Raw genomic sequence first — 16,846 nt, 5'->3', positions numbered from 1 at the left:
CAACACAACCACACAAATAAAAGCTGACGTTCGTTAGTTGAGTTGATGGCAATAAACCAATGCTTATATTTATTTTTCCAAATCCTACGATGTAAGGAAAAAACAAGTAATAGAAGTGTTCCATTAGTTTTTTTCGTTTTGTTTTAATATGGCACAATTGAGGATAATCAAATAATATTATTATTAGAATTACAGTGATGTTACTCTTAGCCTCCCGGAAGACAAAATTGCCCTTACCAACAGAGTATTTGTACAGTAGCTCAGGGTTGAAATGAGGGTTTCTTGGTGTTCTCTGAGCTTGCTTGTTTTCTTGCAGATATTTCATGACCCAAATTAAGTAACGTCATCAGTGTTATTGACCCTTAAAAACTGTCCCTTTCTTCAAATGTTAGGCCAGGATGTTAGATGAGTTGAATATATATGGTATGTGTTTGTTTTTATAGAATTGTTGTGTAATACCTTAGTTATTTCTTTATTCTACTGGATTATTTTAATTGGTTATAGGCTCTATCTGTGTGTGTCTGTCTGTCTGTCTGTCTGTCTATCTCTCTCTCTCTCTCTCTCTCTCTCACATACACACAAACACACACACACACAAACACACACACACACACACACACACACACACACACACACAATTGCTTTTTATGGATTGTTTGCATTCCAGAGTTAGGTATTTAAGATGGGTAGCTACATACATTTTCTAGATAAACTATTTAGAACTTAACATAATGTATATTATTATTATTATTATTATTATTATTATTATTATTATTATTATTATTCAATTGTATCACAGCGGCCAGTTGTTTCGCCGGATTTGGCATTGGTTACTAGTCGGGCCCCACCCAGGGGCCTAGGACGTCGTAACGTATTTTCGTAATATGCGTGCAGATCCAAGCAGTGCGGCATTTTGCATTTGACTGATGGTGATTTTGTCAATTTTTAACTGTTTTAAATGTAATTCCAGTGCTTTTGGTATAGCACCCAGTGTGCCAATTACCACTGGAATTATCACTGCTGGTTTGTGCCATAGTCGTTGAATTTCGATTTTTAAGTCCTGGTATCTTGCGATTTTTTCATGTTCCTTCTCGGCGACCCTACTATCACCTGGTATTGCGATGTCTATGATTGTGACCTTATTTTTCTCAACCAGTGTGATGTCTGGTGTATTATGCGCCAGTATTTTGTCAGTTTGTATACGGATATCCCACAAGATCTTGACCATCTGATTTTCGGTGACTTTTTCAGGCTGATGTTCCCACCAGTTTGTTACTGTTTTAATATTATAATTTTTGCACAAATTCCAATGGATCATTTGTGCTACTGAATTGTGCCGCAATTTATAATCAGTCTGCACGATTTTTTTACAGCAGCTGAGTATGTGATCAACAGTTTCATCAGCTTCTTTGCAAAGTCTGCATTTGGCATCATCAGAGGATTTTTCGATTTTGGTCTTAATGGCATTTGTGCGGATAGCTTGTTCTTGCGCAGCCAGGATTAGTGACTCTGTTTCTTTCTTTAATGTACCTGTTGTTAACCATAACCAAGTTTGTTCACTGTCTACTTTATCTTTTATTTTTTCCAGAAATTGGCCATGCAGTGCTTTGTTCTGCCAACTCTCCATTCTTGATTTTATCACATCTTTTCTGTATTCTCGTTTCGTCTGTTGGGCCTTCAGTAGATTTTTGTTCTTTACTTCGATTAATAGATGTGCTTGACTTTCTTTTAAATAATCAGCCAGTGCATGTTTTTCTTCTTCAACTGTTTGCTTCACTTGTAATAATCCTCTGCCACCTGATTTTCGGGGCAGGTACAGTCTATCAGTATCACCACGTGGATGTAAACTGTAGTGCATTGTCATTAGTTTCCTGGTTTTTCGGTCCAAAAGGTCCAAATCAGCTTGTGTCCAGTTAACTATACCAGCTGTGTATCTTATAACTGGTATTGCCCAGGTATTTATGGCCTTGATTGTATTTCCACCATTCAATTTCGATTTCAAAATTTTCCTAACTCTGTTGGTGTACTCTCGCCTGACAGTAGTTTTTACTTTTCCATGCTTGATGTTATCCAACTGCAGAATGCCTAAATATTTGTAGGCTTCGTTTTCATTGCATTTAATTAGTTGGCCATTGGGTATTTCAATTCCCTCACATGCAGTAATTTTGCCTCTTTTTATGGATACAGTGGCGCATTTTTCCATGCCAAACTGCATTGAAATATCAGTGCTGAATACTCGGACTGTGTTTGTCAATGATTGGATTTCTATTTCTGACTTTCCATAGAGTTTCAAATCATCCATATATAGTGAATGCGAAATTTTTTCAGCTTTTTTGGCTGTTTGGTAGCCTAATTTCATTTTTTTTTAAAGATTACTGATAGTGGGATCATTGCGATGATGAAGAGAAGAAGTGAAAGTGAATCACCCTGGAAAATTCCTCGCTTGATATTAACGATTCCGTAGATCTCATTCCCTACTGCCAACTCAGTTCTCCATTGTTTCATCGCCTTTTCAGTAAAGGATGTAATATTTTTGCTAATGCCAGTTGTTTCTAAGCATTTTATGATCCAACTATGTGGCAGTGAGTCAAATGCCTTTTTGTAATCAACCCAGACCATATTCAAGTTCGTTTTTCTGTTCTTACAATTTTCTAATATCATTTTATCAATTAGAAGCTGATCTTTTGTGCCCCTGCTCCTTCTTTTGTTGCCTTTTTGCTCTACTGGCAAGATGTTGTTTGTTTCCAAATAATCCATCATGTTATCTGCAATAATGCCTGTGAGTAATTTGAAGGTTGTTGGCAAGCATGTTATTGGTCTGTAGTTTTCAGGTGTTGTTCCTTTAGTTGCATCTTTCTGAATCAAGCATGTTTTTCCAGTTGTCAACCATTCATCAATTTGGCCCTTTTGTAAAATTTCATTCAGTTGCCTGGCCAATATTGCATGTAAACTGGTCAGATATTTGAGCCAGAAACCATGTAATTGGTCCTTTCCAGGTGATGTCCAATTCTTTACCTTTTTTACTCGATTTTTGACCATCTCAGTTGTTATTTCTAATACTTGCATTTGTTTGTTGCCAATGCTTTTCTCAAAGTCATGTATCCACTTTGCTTCCTTATTGTAGTCCTTTGCATTTTCCCACAATTCTTTCCAGAATTCAACTGTGGCCTGCTTTTCTGGTTTTTCACTTTTGGTGTCACCATTCACATTAAGACTTTGATAAAAACGCCGTTGGTTTAATCGAAATTGCTGATTTTGTTTATATTGGATGATTCGTGCCTCATATCTTTCAATTTTTCTAGCTGTTGCTGTTATCCGCTGTTTTACAATCTCTACAGCTTCATTGATGTTTCTTGTATCCAATCTATATCTTCTGATTAGCCGATCTATGGTTTTGTTGTTTTTAAGCCGTTGCTCATGCATGTTCTTTAAGTTACTAGCATCTGCCCTTAATTTTTTGACTTTTTGTTCTAATCGGATTTTCCACTTTGGCTTTGATGCTTTTTCTGTTGTGTGACTAGGTACTTTGATTTTAATGCCTAATTCATTAGTGACTATTATAGCTGCGCTGTACATTAACTGGTTCGTTTCCAAGATGGATCCCGATTCAATTGTTGAAAACACTGCATTAACCATTTTCATGATAGGGGTCAAAATTTTCTTAGGCACAGTTGTTAGTGATGGTAAACGTTGCCTTTCCTCATTAAGCAAAAAATGCTCCATGATCTTATCCTTTAATTCTTTTTGTTTTTGAGTTAGTTCATCAGTTGGTTCAGTGATAACTGGTTCTAGTGGTGGTGGTGTTATTTCCTCCCCGAGAGCTTCTTCTGGGAGTTCTACTATAATGTCTTTAGTTGTGTCTTGAATATCAGTTATTTCCGCTTGTGATATTGTTTTTTTGGTTTTGCAATTTGCCTGAATTTCCTCTAGTTCAACTTCACTAAACACTTTATTCCGTATAATAAATCGCCTTTGATCTGCTAGTCGTTGTGCACTAACATTTGAATCTGGATATTGTTGTTTCCATAATTCATACATTCGCTTTAAATAGCCTCTTTTTTCTGGCTCTGAGTTGTAGTAACAGGCCATTATGGCACAGTTTTCATCTGCACTATATTTTTGTCATTTTGTTGGTTGGTCCACTTGTAGCCCACTTGTCGACGGATGTCCAGGGACCCCAACATCCGCCACGGCCCTTGTTAACCCGCGCGACGACCGATGCCGTATGGAATTCTTATTCGTTTTTTTCACCATATTGTATGGGTTGGCAGGTTTGTTTTTATGGGACCAGATGCCAACCTGACCCCAACCCTCCTCCTTTCTCATCCGGGCTTGGGACCGGCAATGGCGGAGTTGTTGTTATTGTTGTTGTTGTTATTATTATTATTATTATTATTATTATTATTATTACTACTACTACTATTACTACTACTACTACTACTACTACTACTACTACTTTGTTGTATATACTCAGGAAAAATAAATTTGGGGGTCCAAGCAAACTGGAAAGAGAGGAGGCAATGGAAGAAGCAACTAGAAGGAAAATAAAGAGAAGCCTTGTTTAGGTATTAGAAAAGATTAAATTTGTTAGCCCCTGCCTGATAGCAGCTAATCTTCAGACTAACCTTCAGAAGTATCCACGCTTTTGCATCAACTCAGTCAGAAGCCACTTGTACTTTATCAGCAAATATAATATAACCCCCAAAATTTATAGATGGAAGCAGGGATGGGCTTCAAAAATTTTAGCAAGAGGTTCTCTGCCCGATTGCTGGGTGGGCATGGGCATGGCCTAGTCAGTCTCCTGCACCATGGGGAGAGGGGCATTTTTGCCCTTCCCAGGCTCTAAATGGTTTCCTGGAGCCTCCAGAGGACAAAAACGGTCTCCCCAGGCTTCGGAGGCCCTCTGGAGGCCGGAAACGGGTTGGGTCCAGAGGGCCTTCCTCAACTTCCTGTAGGTCCATTGTTCACACTCCCCAAGCCTCTGCGCATGCCCTGCACTTACCTGTATCCAAAACGGGCCACGTGGGGACTCCTGGGAGGGGTGGGGCCCAGTGGGCGGGGCCCAGTGGGTGGCGCCCAGTGGGTGGCACCAGCCAGGAGTGGGATTTGGGGGTTCTCTGAACTGCACAGAATCTTAGCTAGAGGTTCTCCTGAATCTCTGCGAAGCCCCAGCAGCCCACCAATAATAGTCTTCTCATTGGATAGCTATAGTAACTTAAAAGTGATTAGAATTTAATTTTTAAAAAAATCCTGAAGCTCTTCTATTTGTATGATTTCAGTACAGGAATTGACAATTGTGTTAAAGAAGTTTAGAAAAGTTGACTTCCTAATTAAGGGCAACAAAACAGAGAATAAGACATTAATATCATGTTTGGTTACAAACCTCGTATTCTTAAAGGATAGATTAGGAAGAAAATATATCATGCATAATGACGTGTCGGTGCCATAAACAAACAAAATGCAAATATTGCTCCAACAATTCTGCAAGGGAAAAAATTGCCAAGAAATGCCATTATAAATGGTCTGCTTGTGATTGCAACACTACACTTCTTTCATGTTCCAAACACAGTGAGAAAATATGTTAGCATAAAAAGCAGTATATTTTCTAGCTATGACAATATGCTCCTGGTCTGAAGATGGCACTTAATTGTTGCCTAAAGCATTGTGAAATAAATGTCATTTTTTAATTAGATGTAACAAAGTAGAACCATATTAAGTGATTTGTTTACGAGAATTTTGCTTAAATGATTCTCTTATTCTAGCCAGGCAGATTTTTCCTCTCAAACCTTTTAATTGGCAAGCAGCTCATTTAATATTTCCTATCACTTCCAGCTCCCTCCTGTGGCTCAGGCTTCCTACTCAGAACTGAGATTATTCCTGCCTTTTTTGGTGATATTCTAGAGTAAATAAAATCATCCTACGAAATTGTATGTATATATATGTTATATATATATATATATATATATATATATATATATATATATATATATATATATATATATATATATGTTATATATATATGTTATATATATATGTTATATATATATATATATATATATATATATATATATATATATATATATATATATATATATATATATATATATATATATAACAAAAATATGTTTTTGATTAAGAAATGGCATACAGCTACCATGTTTTAGGTAGGTAATGTAGATCACTTGAGATGAAAAGAAACAATGAATAAGCCTCTTTGTGTGATAATGTTAAATTAAGGTTTTTGCATATTCATCACCAACCTCTTTAAAAGTATCTTGCATTTATCATGGCTGATTTTCTCTCAAATTGATGTCAAAGGGAAATTTATGGTCTCCTAAGCAAAGTTTGTTAAGAACCAATTATTCTTTCAAGGAAACCTGGAAGTTTTATTATCTTTACCAGCATGTTATCCTTTTCATTCACCAATCTGCACTGAGAAAGAATTGAAATGTACATTTGGCTTTATTTTTATGGCTTATCTTGGCATGTGATTAATATCCCACGCTGAATAAACAGCTCTAAATAAAATTAATCTTAAATCTCTTAATTTGTTGATTGCTATTACTTTCTTACCACTGACATCATTCATAATGTGAATGCAAAAGTATAAACTCAGGAACAGTGAGGATATCTGCATGACATTGTATAATTATATCACATTCAGTTATGACACATTTTGAAATATATAAGTAATGATTCTCTTTATATATTAGATTCATTATGCAAGGAAATATTCTTGCAACTTTCCTTTGTATTCTCTGTCACAACTTTCCCAGATATACGTATATAGCCCTTGATAAGTGATTTTCAGAGTCCCCTAATCTATAACAAATTAGCAGGAATAGAGTTGGAGATGGAAAAAAAATGTTCCACTGATGAATGCAATTTCATAGTAGATACTGGAATCTCTGCAGATTGTTATATAAAAATATATAATGTTATATAGCCCTTGGCTACATTACCACTAAGGCCAATTTAGACAAAAACAGTTTGCCACTTTCCAAAAGGGCTGTTCAACTAGCTCATACTATAAGGAAATCCTGCCCAATTGTTAGGGACATTGGCAGTTAAGTACATCTTCACTTTGGTGTGACTTTTCTTCACTCAAATATGAATAAAGCAAACAGTGATTAAATGGAAAATGTTTTCAAGTTAAATATATGAATTGAGATTAAAGTTTACATTTTTTTGGTTTCAGGTTTCATTTTTCACTGAAATGGGGAGAATAGTTGTGACAGTGATGGCTAACTTTTTTGGTGCTGAGTGCCCAAAGTGTGCGTGAGTGTGAAACCCCAAAATGCAATCCAAGCGCCCCCTGTGGCCCATTTTGCCTTCCAGGTTGGTGCCGGAAGCTTTCCAGGGCCAAAATGGGATTGGGGGGGGGGGAGCGTTTTGGCTTTTAGGTTTGTGCAGGAGTCCTCGCAGGTCAAAAACAGGGTGTAGGGGGGGGCTCACGTGGCACATTTTGGCTTTCAGGTTGGTGCAGGCCTTCCAGATCCAAAATGGGGAGTGGAAGGGGGAACAAAAACAGGCGTGAATGCAATGCAAGTGTCTCCCACACATGCACCCCACCTCCCCCATGCATGAGCAGCAGAGACCCAAAACCCTGCTGGCTGGTGGGAGGTGCGCGCACATGCACGGTGGAGCTAGACTGGGGTGACGGTTGGCATGTCCGCGGAGAGGACTCTGCGTGCTACCTGTGGCATGCGTGCCATAGGTTTGCCATCAGGGAATTATGGTATACATTTTAAATATTACCAAAGAATTACCAAGCAAAATATCGAACTGGCTCCGTTCCTTCTTGTTTGGCAGTAATCAAACTAGCAGTGACAATGTATGACTGATGGAAAATAAGTGAGATAGTTTGAACAATATATCTGGCAATTCAGCAATCAACATTTAGAAGATTCACTGCCATGCAAAGCAGATAGTCAGCTAAAAAGTAGGAAAACAGGGAAAAAGTAAGAAGCGTTAAAAGCTCACATTTCCATTTTAACACTGCCAGAAAACAATGTTCAAACATAAGAGGTGAAATTGATGGAGGATGTCACTTTGAAGGAATATTAAAACATAGAAGATCAGAATGATGATTTCAGTATTAGGAGGAATGGAAGCAGGAGATTAGCTATTTTGTTTTATTTATTTTATTTTTAATTTAATTTAATTTTATTTATATCACAGTACTTTTATACCTTCCAGCTTAATCAGATTCCAAAGGTTTACAGCAGGGGGAGGGAGTATTAAAAACAACAGTTACAACATAATGCAATATTTTGTTTGCTTATGTATAACCTACTTTTATTACTTTCATAAATAACTAAAGACAGTGATTATTACAGGTATATTAGCATATCTCAAATCCTCAGTTGAAGGAGCATGAATACATATATTTCATGTGATCACATGCTATTAAAGTGAACTTTACAGAATTAATAGAATATAGAACATACTACATTTATAACATTTTAATTTTTGATAGAATATTTGTAGCCCAGGGTTGAACTGTGCGGTCTCTGGTGCAACATCTGTTGAAGATGTTCCCTAATTAGATAATGAAACATCTGCAAGAAAACAACCAAGCTCAAAGAGCACCAAGGACCCGCCACATTTTAAGGTTTTTGTATCCTTTGGACTCTCCTATCTCACAATGTCTTTTCCTTCAGGACTGGTTCTTTTCTTCTTTTTTCCCTTCTGTTTCTTTCTCTTTTTTTGATAAATCAAAATCTGCCAGCAAATTCAATTCCCCTTCTCTATCTGCATCCCTTATTGCTATCCGAGTGTTGCATTATTTGCTTTGCAAACAACATCAACTTTCCCTACACTGAAGGCAACCCTACTGTAGATTTATATAACCCTGTAGTTGACTATTTACTCATATTAGGAAAATGTCTGCTGTTACTTTGCAGCACTTAGCCTGTTCCACTGATAAATGTCAAATACGCAGTGGGATGGTGTCGTACCACATCTGAGTTGAGGTTAGCCTTAAATCTTGTGGGTTCCTGCATTTTGCTGCCATTGCTTGTTTCCTTCTTCCTTGTGCCTGACCCATCCTTTCTGTTATTTACTGAAAAATTAAATGATCATTTTCTGACCATACAGTATTGAGGCATATGGCTAGGGAAATCAGTTCATTTTTTCCCCTCCCTTTTTCAGAAGATAGAACAATTTTACAGAATATTAATAATCAAATTTTATTTTTTTAAAAACAGGAAAAGATCAATGTAAAGTTCCATTTTAATGTTAAACTTTTTTTTAATCACACAAAACCTTTCCCCGGTAGAAGCAAAATAATATAAAGTACATCGAATGACGAATAGAATAGAACAGAACAGAACAGAACAGAATTCTTTATTGGCCAAGTGTGATTGGACACCCAAGGAATTTGTCTTTGGTGCATATGCTCTCAGTGTACATGCTGTAAAAGAAAAGATACATTCATCACAAATCATAAGGTACAACACTTAATGATAGTCATTAAGTACAAATATGCAATCAAATCATACTAGGAAACAATATAAATCATAAGGATACAAGCAACCAAGTTACAATCATACAATCATAAGTGGGAGGAGATGGGTGATAGAAACAATGAGAAGATTAATAGTAATAGTAATGCAGACTTAGTAAATAGTTTGACATGTTGAGGGAATTATTTGTTTAGCACAGTGATGGCGTTTGGAGAAAAAAATGTTCTTGTGTCTAGTTGTCCTGGTGTGCAGTGCTCTATAGCGTCGTTTTAAGGGTAGAAATTGAAACAATTTATGTCCAGGATGTGAGGGGTTTATAAATAATTTCACAGCCCTCTTTTTGACTAGTGCAGTATATAGGTCCTCAACGGAAGGCAGATTAGTATTTTACAATGATCTCCAAGAGAAAGGGGGGAAAACCCCATAAGACTCTAGGACTTTTTTCCAGCATTAATAAACAGAAAACCTCTTTTTCTCCGAAGTCCAGGAATGCTGTTCCTTAGACCAGTGTTTTTCAACCTTTTTTGTGCAAAGGCACACTTTTTTCATGAAAAAAATCACGAGGCATACCACCATTAGAAAATGTTAACAAATTTTAACTCTGTGCCTATATTGACTATATATAAAGTAATTTTCCCACGGCACACCTTACACTATGTCACGGCACACTAGTGTGCCGCGGCACAGTGGTTGAAAAACACTGTCTTAGACTCAGTTCTTAGCTTCTTGCCTTACCTTTTCCCAAAGAACTGCTTGCAGTTTTCAAAAGAACAAAAGCGCTTTCACATGGAGTGGAAGGGACAGAGGGAAATTCTCTTTCTGCAACATGCTTAAGTAAGCATCTCTGCTTTCGCCAAGAAGATCCTGCTTGAGGCAGAAAGATATATCTTCCCTGTCTCTGAAGCATTTATTTCTATGAATAACAACACAACAGCTAGTTAAAAAGGAAAGATATGGATTTGTTAATAAACTCACCTGAATTTGAAAGGAATGGGAAGCTTATTTTAAATTTGCATAAAGATGTAAGAAGATTGGTCTTTTGTAATGTATAATCCCCTCTCTTCTACATTACCTATTTAAGCAATGCATATTTTGCCTGAACAAATGTAATTGGTATGACTGCAGCCTGGAAGGTAAGAGATAAAAAAAGATAAGCCTATTTTTTAAACCACTGTATCACAAATTGTAGCATCAAACTTAATGAACTATTTTTTGTCATCAATAACAGTGATGTGTCACAGTTTTGGGAATATTGACTTCAGAGATGACTTTGACTTTATTGTTAAAATACAAGCATCATGATAAATTGCTTATATCCAGTTGTATATCCCACTAGAAGCTTCTGATGACAAACATGCAGTGTATCCTTTTTAATATAGTTGATTTTTGTGGTGCTTGTATTGAGAGACAAACACAAGCCAAAGAGACACTCTTGTTCTGATACAACCCAGAATTGGGTCAGATTTCTTATTGATTGATCAAAATAGTAGGAATTTTGGTTCTTGTTCTGTCAGTTATTTGTTCTGAAATGAAAATGACATGAAAAATTGATACTCTTGAAATGCTTTTGATTGCTCTTAAAATATACTTTGTTCCTTGATGTGATAACTGATCAGCAGTAAGACAAACTGAAGACCCCATTTGCAAATTCTCATTCTATATGATGTTATCTAATTAGACATGGCTCTAAGATCAGCTGTATTCCTTCTGTTTTCCCCATCCCTTTCTAACCATCTTGCATCCTCAGGAACTTCGAAATCTTGAAAGTTTGCAAGAGTCTTCAGCTGGCAATATGCATTTTACATTTTCTCCCTTATGGCAGAATACAGCAACTCTTGCTTTTTAAAGAGTGTAATTTAAGCTCCAGTAATGTATGAAAGTATAACATGTTTCTCATCAAACACTTCCTAATATAGAAATCAGTCAGTCATGAAATCTAATAATACTGGAATTCATTGAAAGGATAATGTCATTAGAAACTTGCTTGGTAGGCATCTTCTCCATCATATGAATAGTAGCAGTAGTCATTAACTCTAAGAGATAGTATTACTAGTATTTCCCTGTTCGTATTAAGCATTTTTTAATTTCAAGATAATCATTTTATTAATAATTCATTTTAATTTGGCATCAAGTATGGGTTAGTCCCTTTCAAATGAAGTATGCTGGGGGACTGATGTTATTCCTTAGAAGCCAGTTTTATGCCCTGTTGAGTAGTAGCCCATGGAACTACTGGGAGAGACCATGAAAAGCCTTGGAATACTTGGACATCAATATGCAGATAACTGGCTGCTCTTCCTTTTTCTTCTAATTACTAGGGAAGTTGCTAATATTCTAGATCAGCATTTGATATTGTATGATCGGAGCCAAGTTAATCTATGGAGGCAAAAAGCAGAATGAAAATGGCACCACCTCCAGCTGACAAATATTATTAAGTCATAAACTTTTGTGAGTTGCAGCTCATTTATCAAATGCATGGTGGCTAGATTGATGTAAGGTTTAAATTGGATGGGTGGGAGAGGCAGATTGGCTCTCTAGATGTAAGTTTCAAGAGACAGTTTAAAGTACTTTAGTAAGTTAAGAATTATAATGTATTAAATCCTGTTGTATTGAGCCATGGAGCCATGGTTAGAATGCAGTATTGCAAGGTACATCTGCTGACTGCTGGTTGCAGTTCGGCAGTTCAATTCTCATCAGCTCAGGGTTGACTCAGCCTTCCATCCTTCCAAGGTGGGTAAAATGAGGACCCAGATTGTTGGGGATAATATGCTGACTCTGTAAACTGCTTAGAGAGGGCTTTAAAGCACTGTGAAGCAGTATATAAGTCTAAATGCTATTGCTATTGTGAAGTATCTGAGATTTTCTAGTATCTAGAACTAGATGAGACATAATGCATTGAAATTTAAGCCAGATAAAATAGAGATTATTTAGTCAGGAAGTGCATATAGAATACAGTTTCAATATGTTTAGGGTAGAATAGTATTCTTCCTGAAAATAAGTGTCAACCAAAGATGATGTGGTCAAATGAGATCTGACTTAGTTATGGTACCAGTTATAGATTTTAACTAGCTACATTTAAATTGGATTAATAAACTGAACTTTCAATGGATTATCTATTCACCCATCCAGATGCCTAATCTATCTATGAATTCACAGAATATCAGTCATGTAACTCCAATTGCAGTACCCAGTTCCTTTAGAAGAGACTGTCTTTTGCTTCCTCCTGGTTTATAGTTTTTATCTAAGGATTCATGTAATTTTTTTCAATGTATTTTCAGCATGGTTTTTGTTTTGTCTTTTAACTAAAGTAAATTTTATAACAATTCCAAATATTGCACATATGCAGTGAAACAAGAGGGCAGCCTTACAGAAATGGAGTTGAATGTCCCTAACTTACAATTGTTATAGAACAATTTGGCAAAAATTCTCAGAAGAAACAATTGTCATGTGTTACATGTATATGGGCACCCACACATTCCATTGATATTATTGGAAATTATGCCCAGAGAGCTGGAAATCAAACCAAATGTGTTTTATGTGTAGATAATGTTATTTCCAACTCATTCGCTAATTTTGTGTTTGCTCTTTGACTGCAGGAATGACTTGTCAAGCCAGAACATCATACACAGAAGATGAGGTTCTCTGGGGTCATCGTTTTTTTCCTGTCATTTCCTTAGAAGAAGGATTTTTCAAAGTAGACTACTCCCAGTTCCATGCAACCTTTGAAGTTCCTACTCCACCCTACAGTGTGAAAGAACAGGAAGAAATGCTGCTTATGTCCTCCCCTTTGATAGCACCAGCTGTAGGGAACAGTAAAGAAAGGAATAATTCTATAGAATGTCTAGATGGCCTTGATGACATTGGTACAAAGATACCCTCCAAACTACAGAAAATGACTGGAAGGGAAGACTTTCCTAAAAAACTGTTAAGAATGAGTTCTACTACTTCAGAAAAAGCCTATAGCATGGGGGATCTTCCTATGAAACTTCAGCGAATAAGTTCTGTCCCTGGAAACTCAGAAGAGAAACTGATATCTAAGACCACAAAAATGTTATCAGACCCTATGAGCCAATCTATGGCAGACTTGCCACCAAAACTTCAAAAGTTATCCGGAGAAGGAGGAGGCAGAATGGAGGGAAACCTTCCCCGAAAGCTGAGAAAAATGAATTCCGATCGATTTACATAACAGGAACAAACTTTTTAGGCATTACTTGAATTGCCATTGTATCTAATTGGGGGCAGAAAAGCAAATGCATTTAAATAATATTTGGTGACTGGGTTTCTTTACAGCTACACGTACTCTGGGATAATACTCTTCCCTTTTTAAGGACTGATGAAATCTACAATAAAAGATCTGAAGTTCAGCTTAGGATCAATTTGAAAGCTAATAAGCTAATACTATTTGGCATGTAGTATCATCACAAGCATGCAATAATAGTGTGCAAATTTTGCATATAGTTTTCTGGCATGGTTCTTCTTATATTTATACTGTATATTCTGGGAAAAATGTAAATGGAGTGTTAATTCTCCTATATTTCTTAAGCTTTGATTAATAAGTACAAACAAATATGAGCTACTAACAGGGCAGATTATAATTTATAAAGGCACAAAATCCAGCAAAAGATGAACATTTCAGGCATGAGCATGTGCCCATTGCATCCTCCATTTCCTTCAAAAAAGATGGGGAGTTTTCTGCTGAAACATCTCCCACTCCCACTCAGTAACAGCAGCATGTCTCATGAGAGTAAGGAAATATGCAGGGGAAGGCTATACATAGATAAGAAACTGAATCAGATCTTTGGTTAATCTTTAAATACATATTTAATTACTTTCCAGTCAATACAGTTAAATGTGTATGTTGGCTTAATCATGCCCATTTTTTTTCTCCTGATGTAAATTGTGATGTTTTCTTCAGACAGTTACAGTGCATGTTTTCTTTGTTCAGATAAGGCTATTACTATTAAGAATTTTGAACACCAAAACTTTTAAGCCTTAAGCTTTTTTTTCTCTTGCTTTAACACTTTCCCCAGTTTATTTTGCTATATGAATACTCTATCTTTTCTTTACATAAAAGTCAATTCTGGTTAGAAGCAGGCAAAATACATGGCAGGCAGAGTTCTATTTTAGGCAGAGGTCATAAAATCAAGAATTTTGTTGTGATACATGCTTGTTTCATTTTCATTAAAAAATAAGTATGAAATAAAGTTCAACATGGAAATATTTTCTTGATTTATTATACTGATGGCTTACTCTGATACTTCATACATTTAAGTAAATTTCTTTCTTCATATTAATTATTTATATCCATATTCATCCTACAGTAAAGTTAGGTTCAGATAACCCAGGGCCTCAAAAGCTTACTGTGAAAGATGCATAATCCCTTGTGAAGCGCTTTTTGGAAATCTGAGCAGAGATAGGCTCTGAGCTATTCATAACTTCTTAGAAATCAAGGAGCTTGGGAGTAGTTATCTCAATAGTTAGTCTAAGGTTCCTGATTATTGGAAAGTAACTTGCAGATTATTTTATGACAATAACATTTGTTAGGGTCTGCAGCTTCATTAATGAAAAGATTTTTTTTTCTCCACAGTACAAACAGCCTAATCATCGATGCAGTCTTGTGTAAGTCCGCCTTAGCTGCACGAAGGCAAATAAAGACAAATTATAACGGTACCTACTATGCATTATCAGAAATAGACCAAGCAGCTTTAGTGCCCTTCGATAAAGTCTATGGACTGCTTCCAACGGATGTATGAAAAGGATTAAAATGTACATTTGCAGCCCAAGGTTGCACTTCCCTTGCAAAATAGGAAGACAGATCACTGATAAAAGGCACAAATCAGTTAAAGGGGACATAGTTGTAACTCAGAGCAGGCAGTTCTTCTGTCGTTGCATTATTACGCTACTCGTTCTTGCTTCTACATGCCACTGAATCAACCAAAATGATATTAAACAATCAGGAAGAGATTATGATAACTCTATGTTATAAATAGCCAAACGACTTAGAGATTCTTGGCTGGAGGCACATCTACAGCCAGTACCTTGTTTTACAAGGTTATTTCCAGCTATTACATATTATATGTAGAGCCATCCAATTGTAACTTATTTATTCAGAAGCCACTAGAGTGGATTATTTAAGAGGGGAGCCTTACAACTACCTTCATCAGAATTCAACTGTAAGGATCAGTGAGATTGGGGGCGGGGGGGGGGAGACTTGCAGATATAATTTAGCAGTAAAAATGCAAGCCTTCTCTCTCTCCCTCTCCCTCCCTCCCTCTCTCTCTCTTTCTTTCTCTCTCTCTCTCTCTCTCTCTCTCTCTCTGCTATTTTAGCCAACACAGATTTAGAATCCTTATGATTCTTTCGTGAAATTCTTATAACCATAATCCAAAAGAGTACCAAAAAACCCACTGCACAAAATCAAGAGCCACAGTCCTAATAATAGGATTACTGATTATAGTAATCAGAGTAACATATATAAATTTTGTTTACAGTGTGCTACACACACAAGACATCAGGGATCAAGGAGTATAGTTGCCAGAGGTGCCTGTATGGTAGGAAAAATGTTTAACACACAATCCAGTTGGCTTAATTATGGAAATTGTGTTACATGCTACAGGAAATGATGAATCAATACCATGGGGAAGATTTCTTCCAAGTAACCTAAAACCAAGCTTCCAAAGCAATGACGATCGATAAACCTCAGAGCAGAACCACTCTTGTTGTGTAACACAAAACCTTAAACAAGGAAGCAAGATACTTTAGCTGATTCCAAGGGCTTGTGTGCTCCCAGAAGAGTATTTGACTTCTTTCCTTTTCTGTTAGAAACTGGTTCCTAGGCCATATCAGAAACCACTTCTGGAGTTCCCTGCAATATGCCATAATTTGAAATAGGGAACTGTTCACCGAAAAAGAAAAGTCCAAAATTCCCTTGAGAGTTTAATGCTAGTTGTGCTATTCTTTAAACTTTCTAACTTGCAGCCAGGGTTGAATTACAGTTCTGCAACCAGCTTAATCAGTTAATGCCTGGAAGGTGGAAATCTGGCCCTATACCTTTTTTCTTTTGCCATGAAGCAAAGCCAAAAAGGAGGTGGGGGTGTGTGGGAATGCACAAATGCAGAAATCAATGAAACCTACACCGGTCCAGCATTTGAATCACAAATATTAACAACTCAAACTTTCATTACTGGTATCAATCCAATGGGGCCAAGCTTCTGCCCTTATAAGCCATGCCTAATTATCTGGTATATTGACATTTCACCAGCAACAATGGCTGGTATTTTCTGAGGTAAAGTGATCACAGGCAACTGAGCAGAAACTGACAGAATTCTTGAATTTGTAATACAATTAATCTCTAATTGGATGTCACTGGAAAGCCAGTTTCT

General features: G+C 36.6%; 1 protein-coding gene across 1 annotated transcript in view; it reads left to right on the top strand.

The window, feature by feature from the left end:
* Nucleotides 1–13,650, top strand: part of KCNJ3 (potassium inwardly rectifying channel subfamily J member 3) — a 126,300-nt gene extending 112,650 nt beyond the window's left edge. Inside the window, exon 3 of the mRNA XM_032223285.1 lies at nucleotides 13,061–13,650. Within this exon, the coding sequence (XP_032079176.1) occupies nucleotides 13,061–13,650 (590 nt within the window). The remainder of the gene's footprint in view (nucleotides 1–13,060) is intronic.
* The last annotated feature ends 3,196 nt before the right edge of the window (nucleotides 13,651–16,846 follow it).

This window comes from Thamnophis elegans, chromosome 1 (assembly GCF_009769535.1).
Source record: "Thamnophis elegans isolate rThaEle1 chromosome 1, rThaEle1.pri, whole genome shotgun sequence".
Lineage (NCBI taxonomy): Eukaryota > Metazoa > Chordata > Lepidosauria > Squamata > Colubridae > Thamnophis > Thamnophis elegans.
This window is presented reverse-complemented; position numbering and strand designations above follow the sequence as displayed.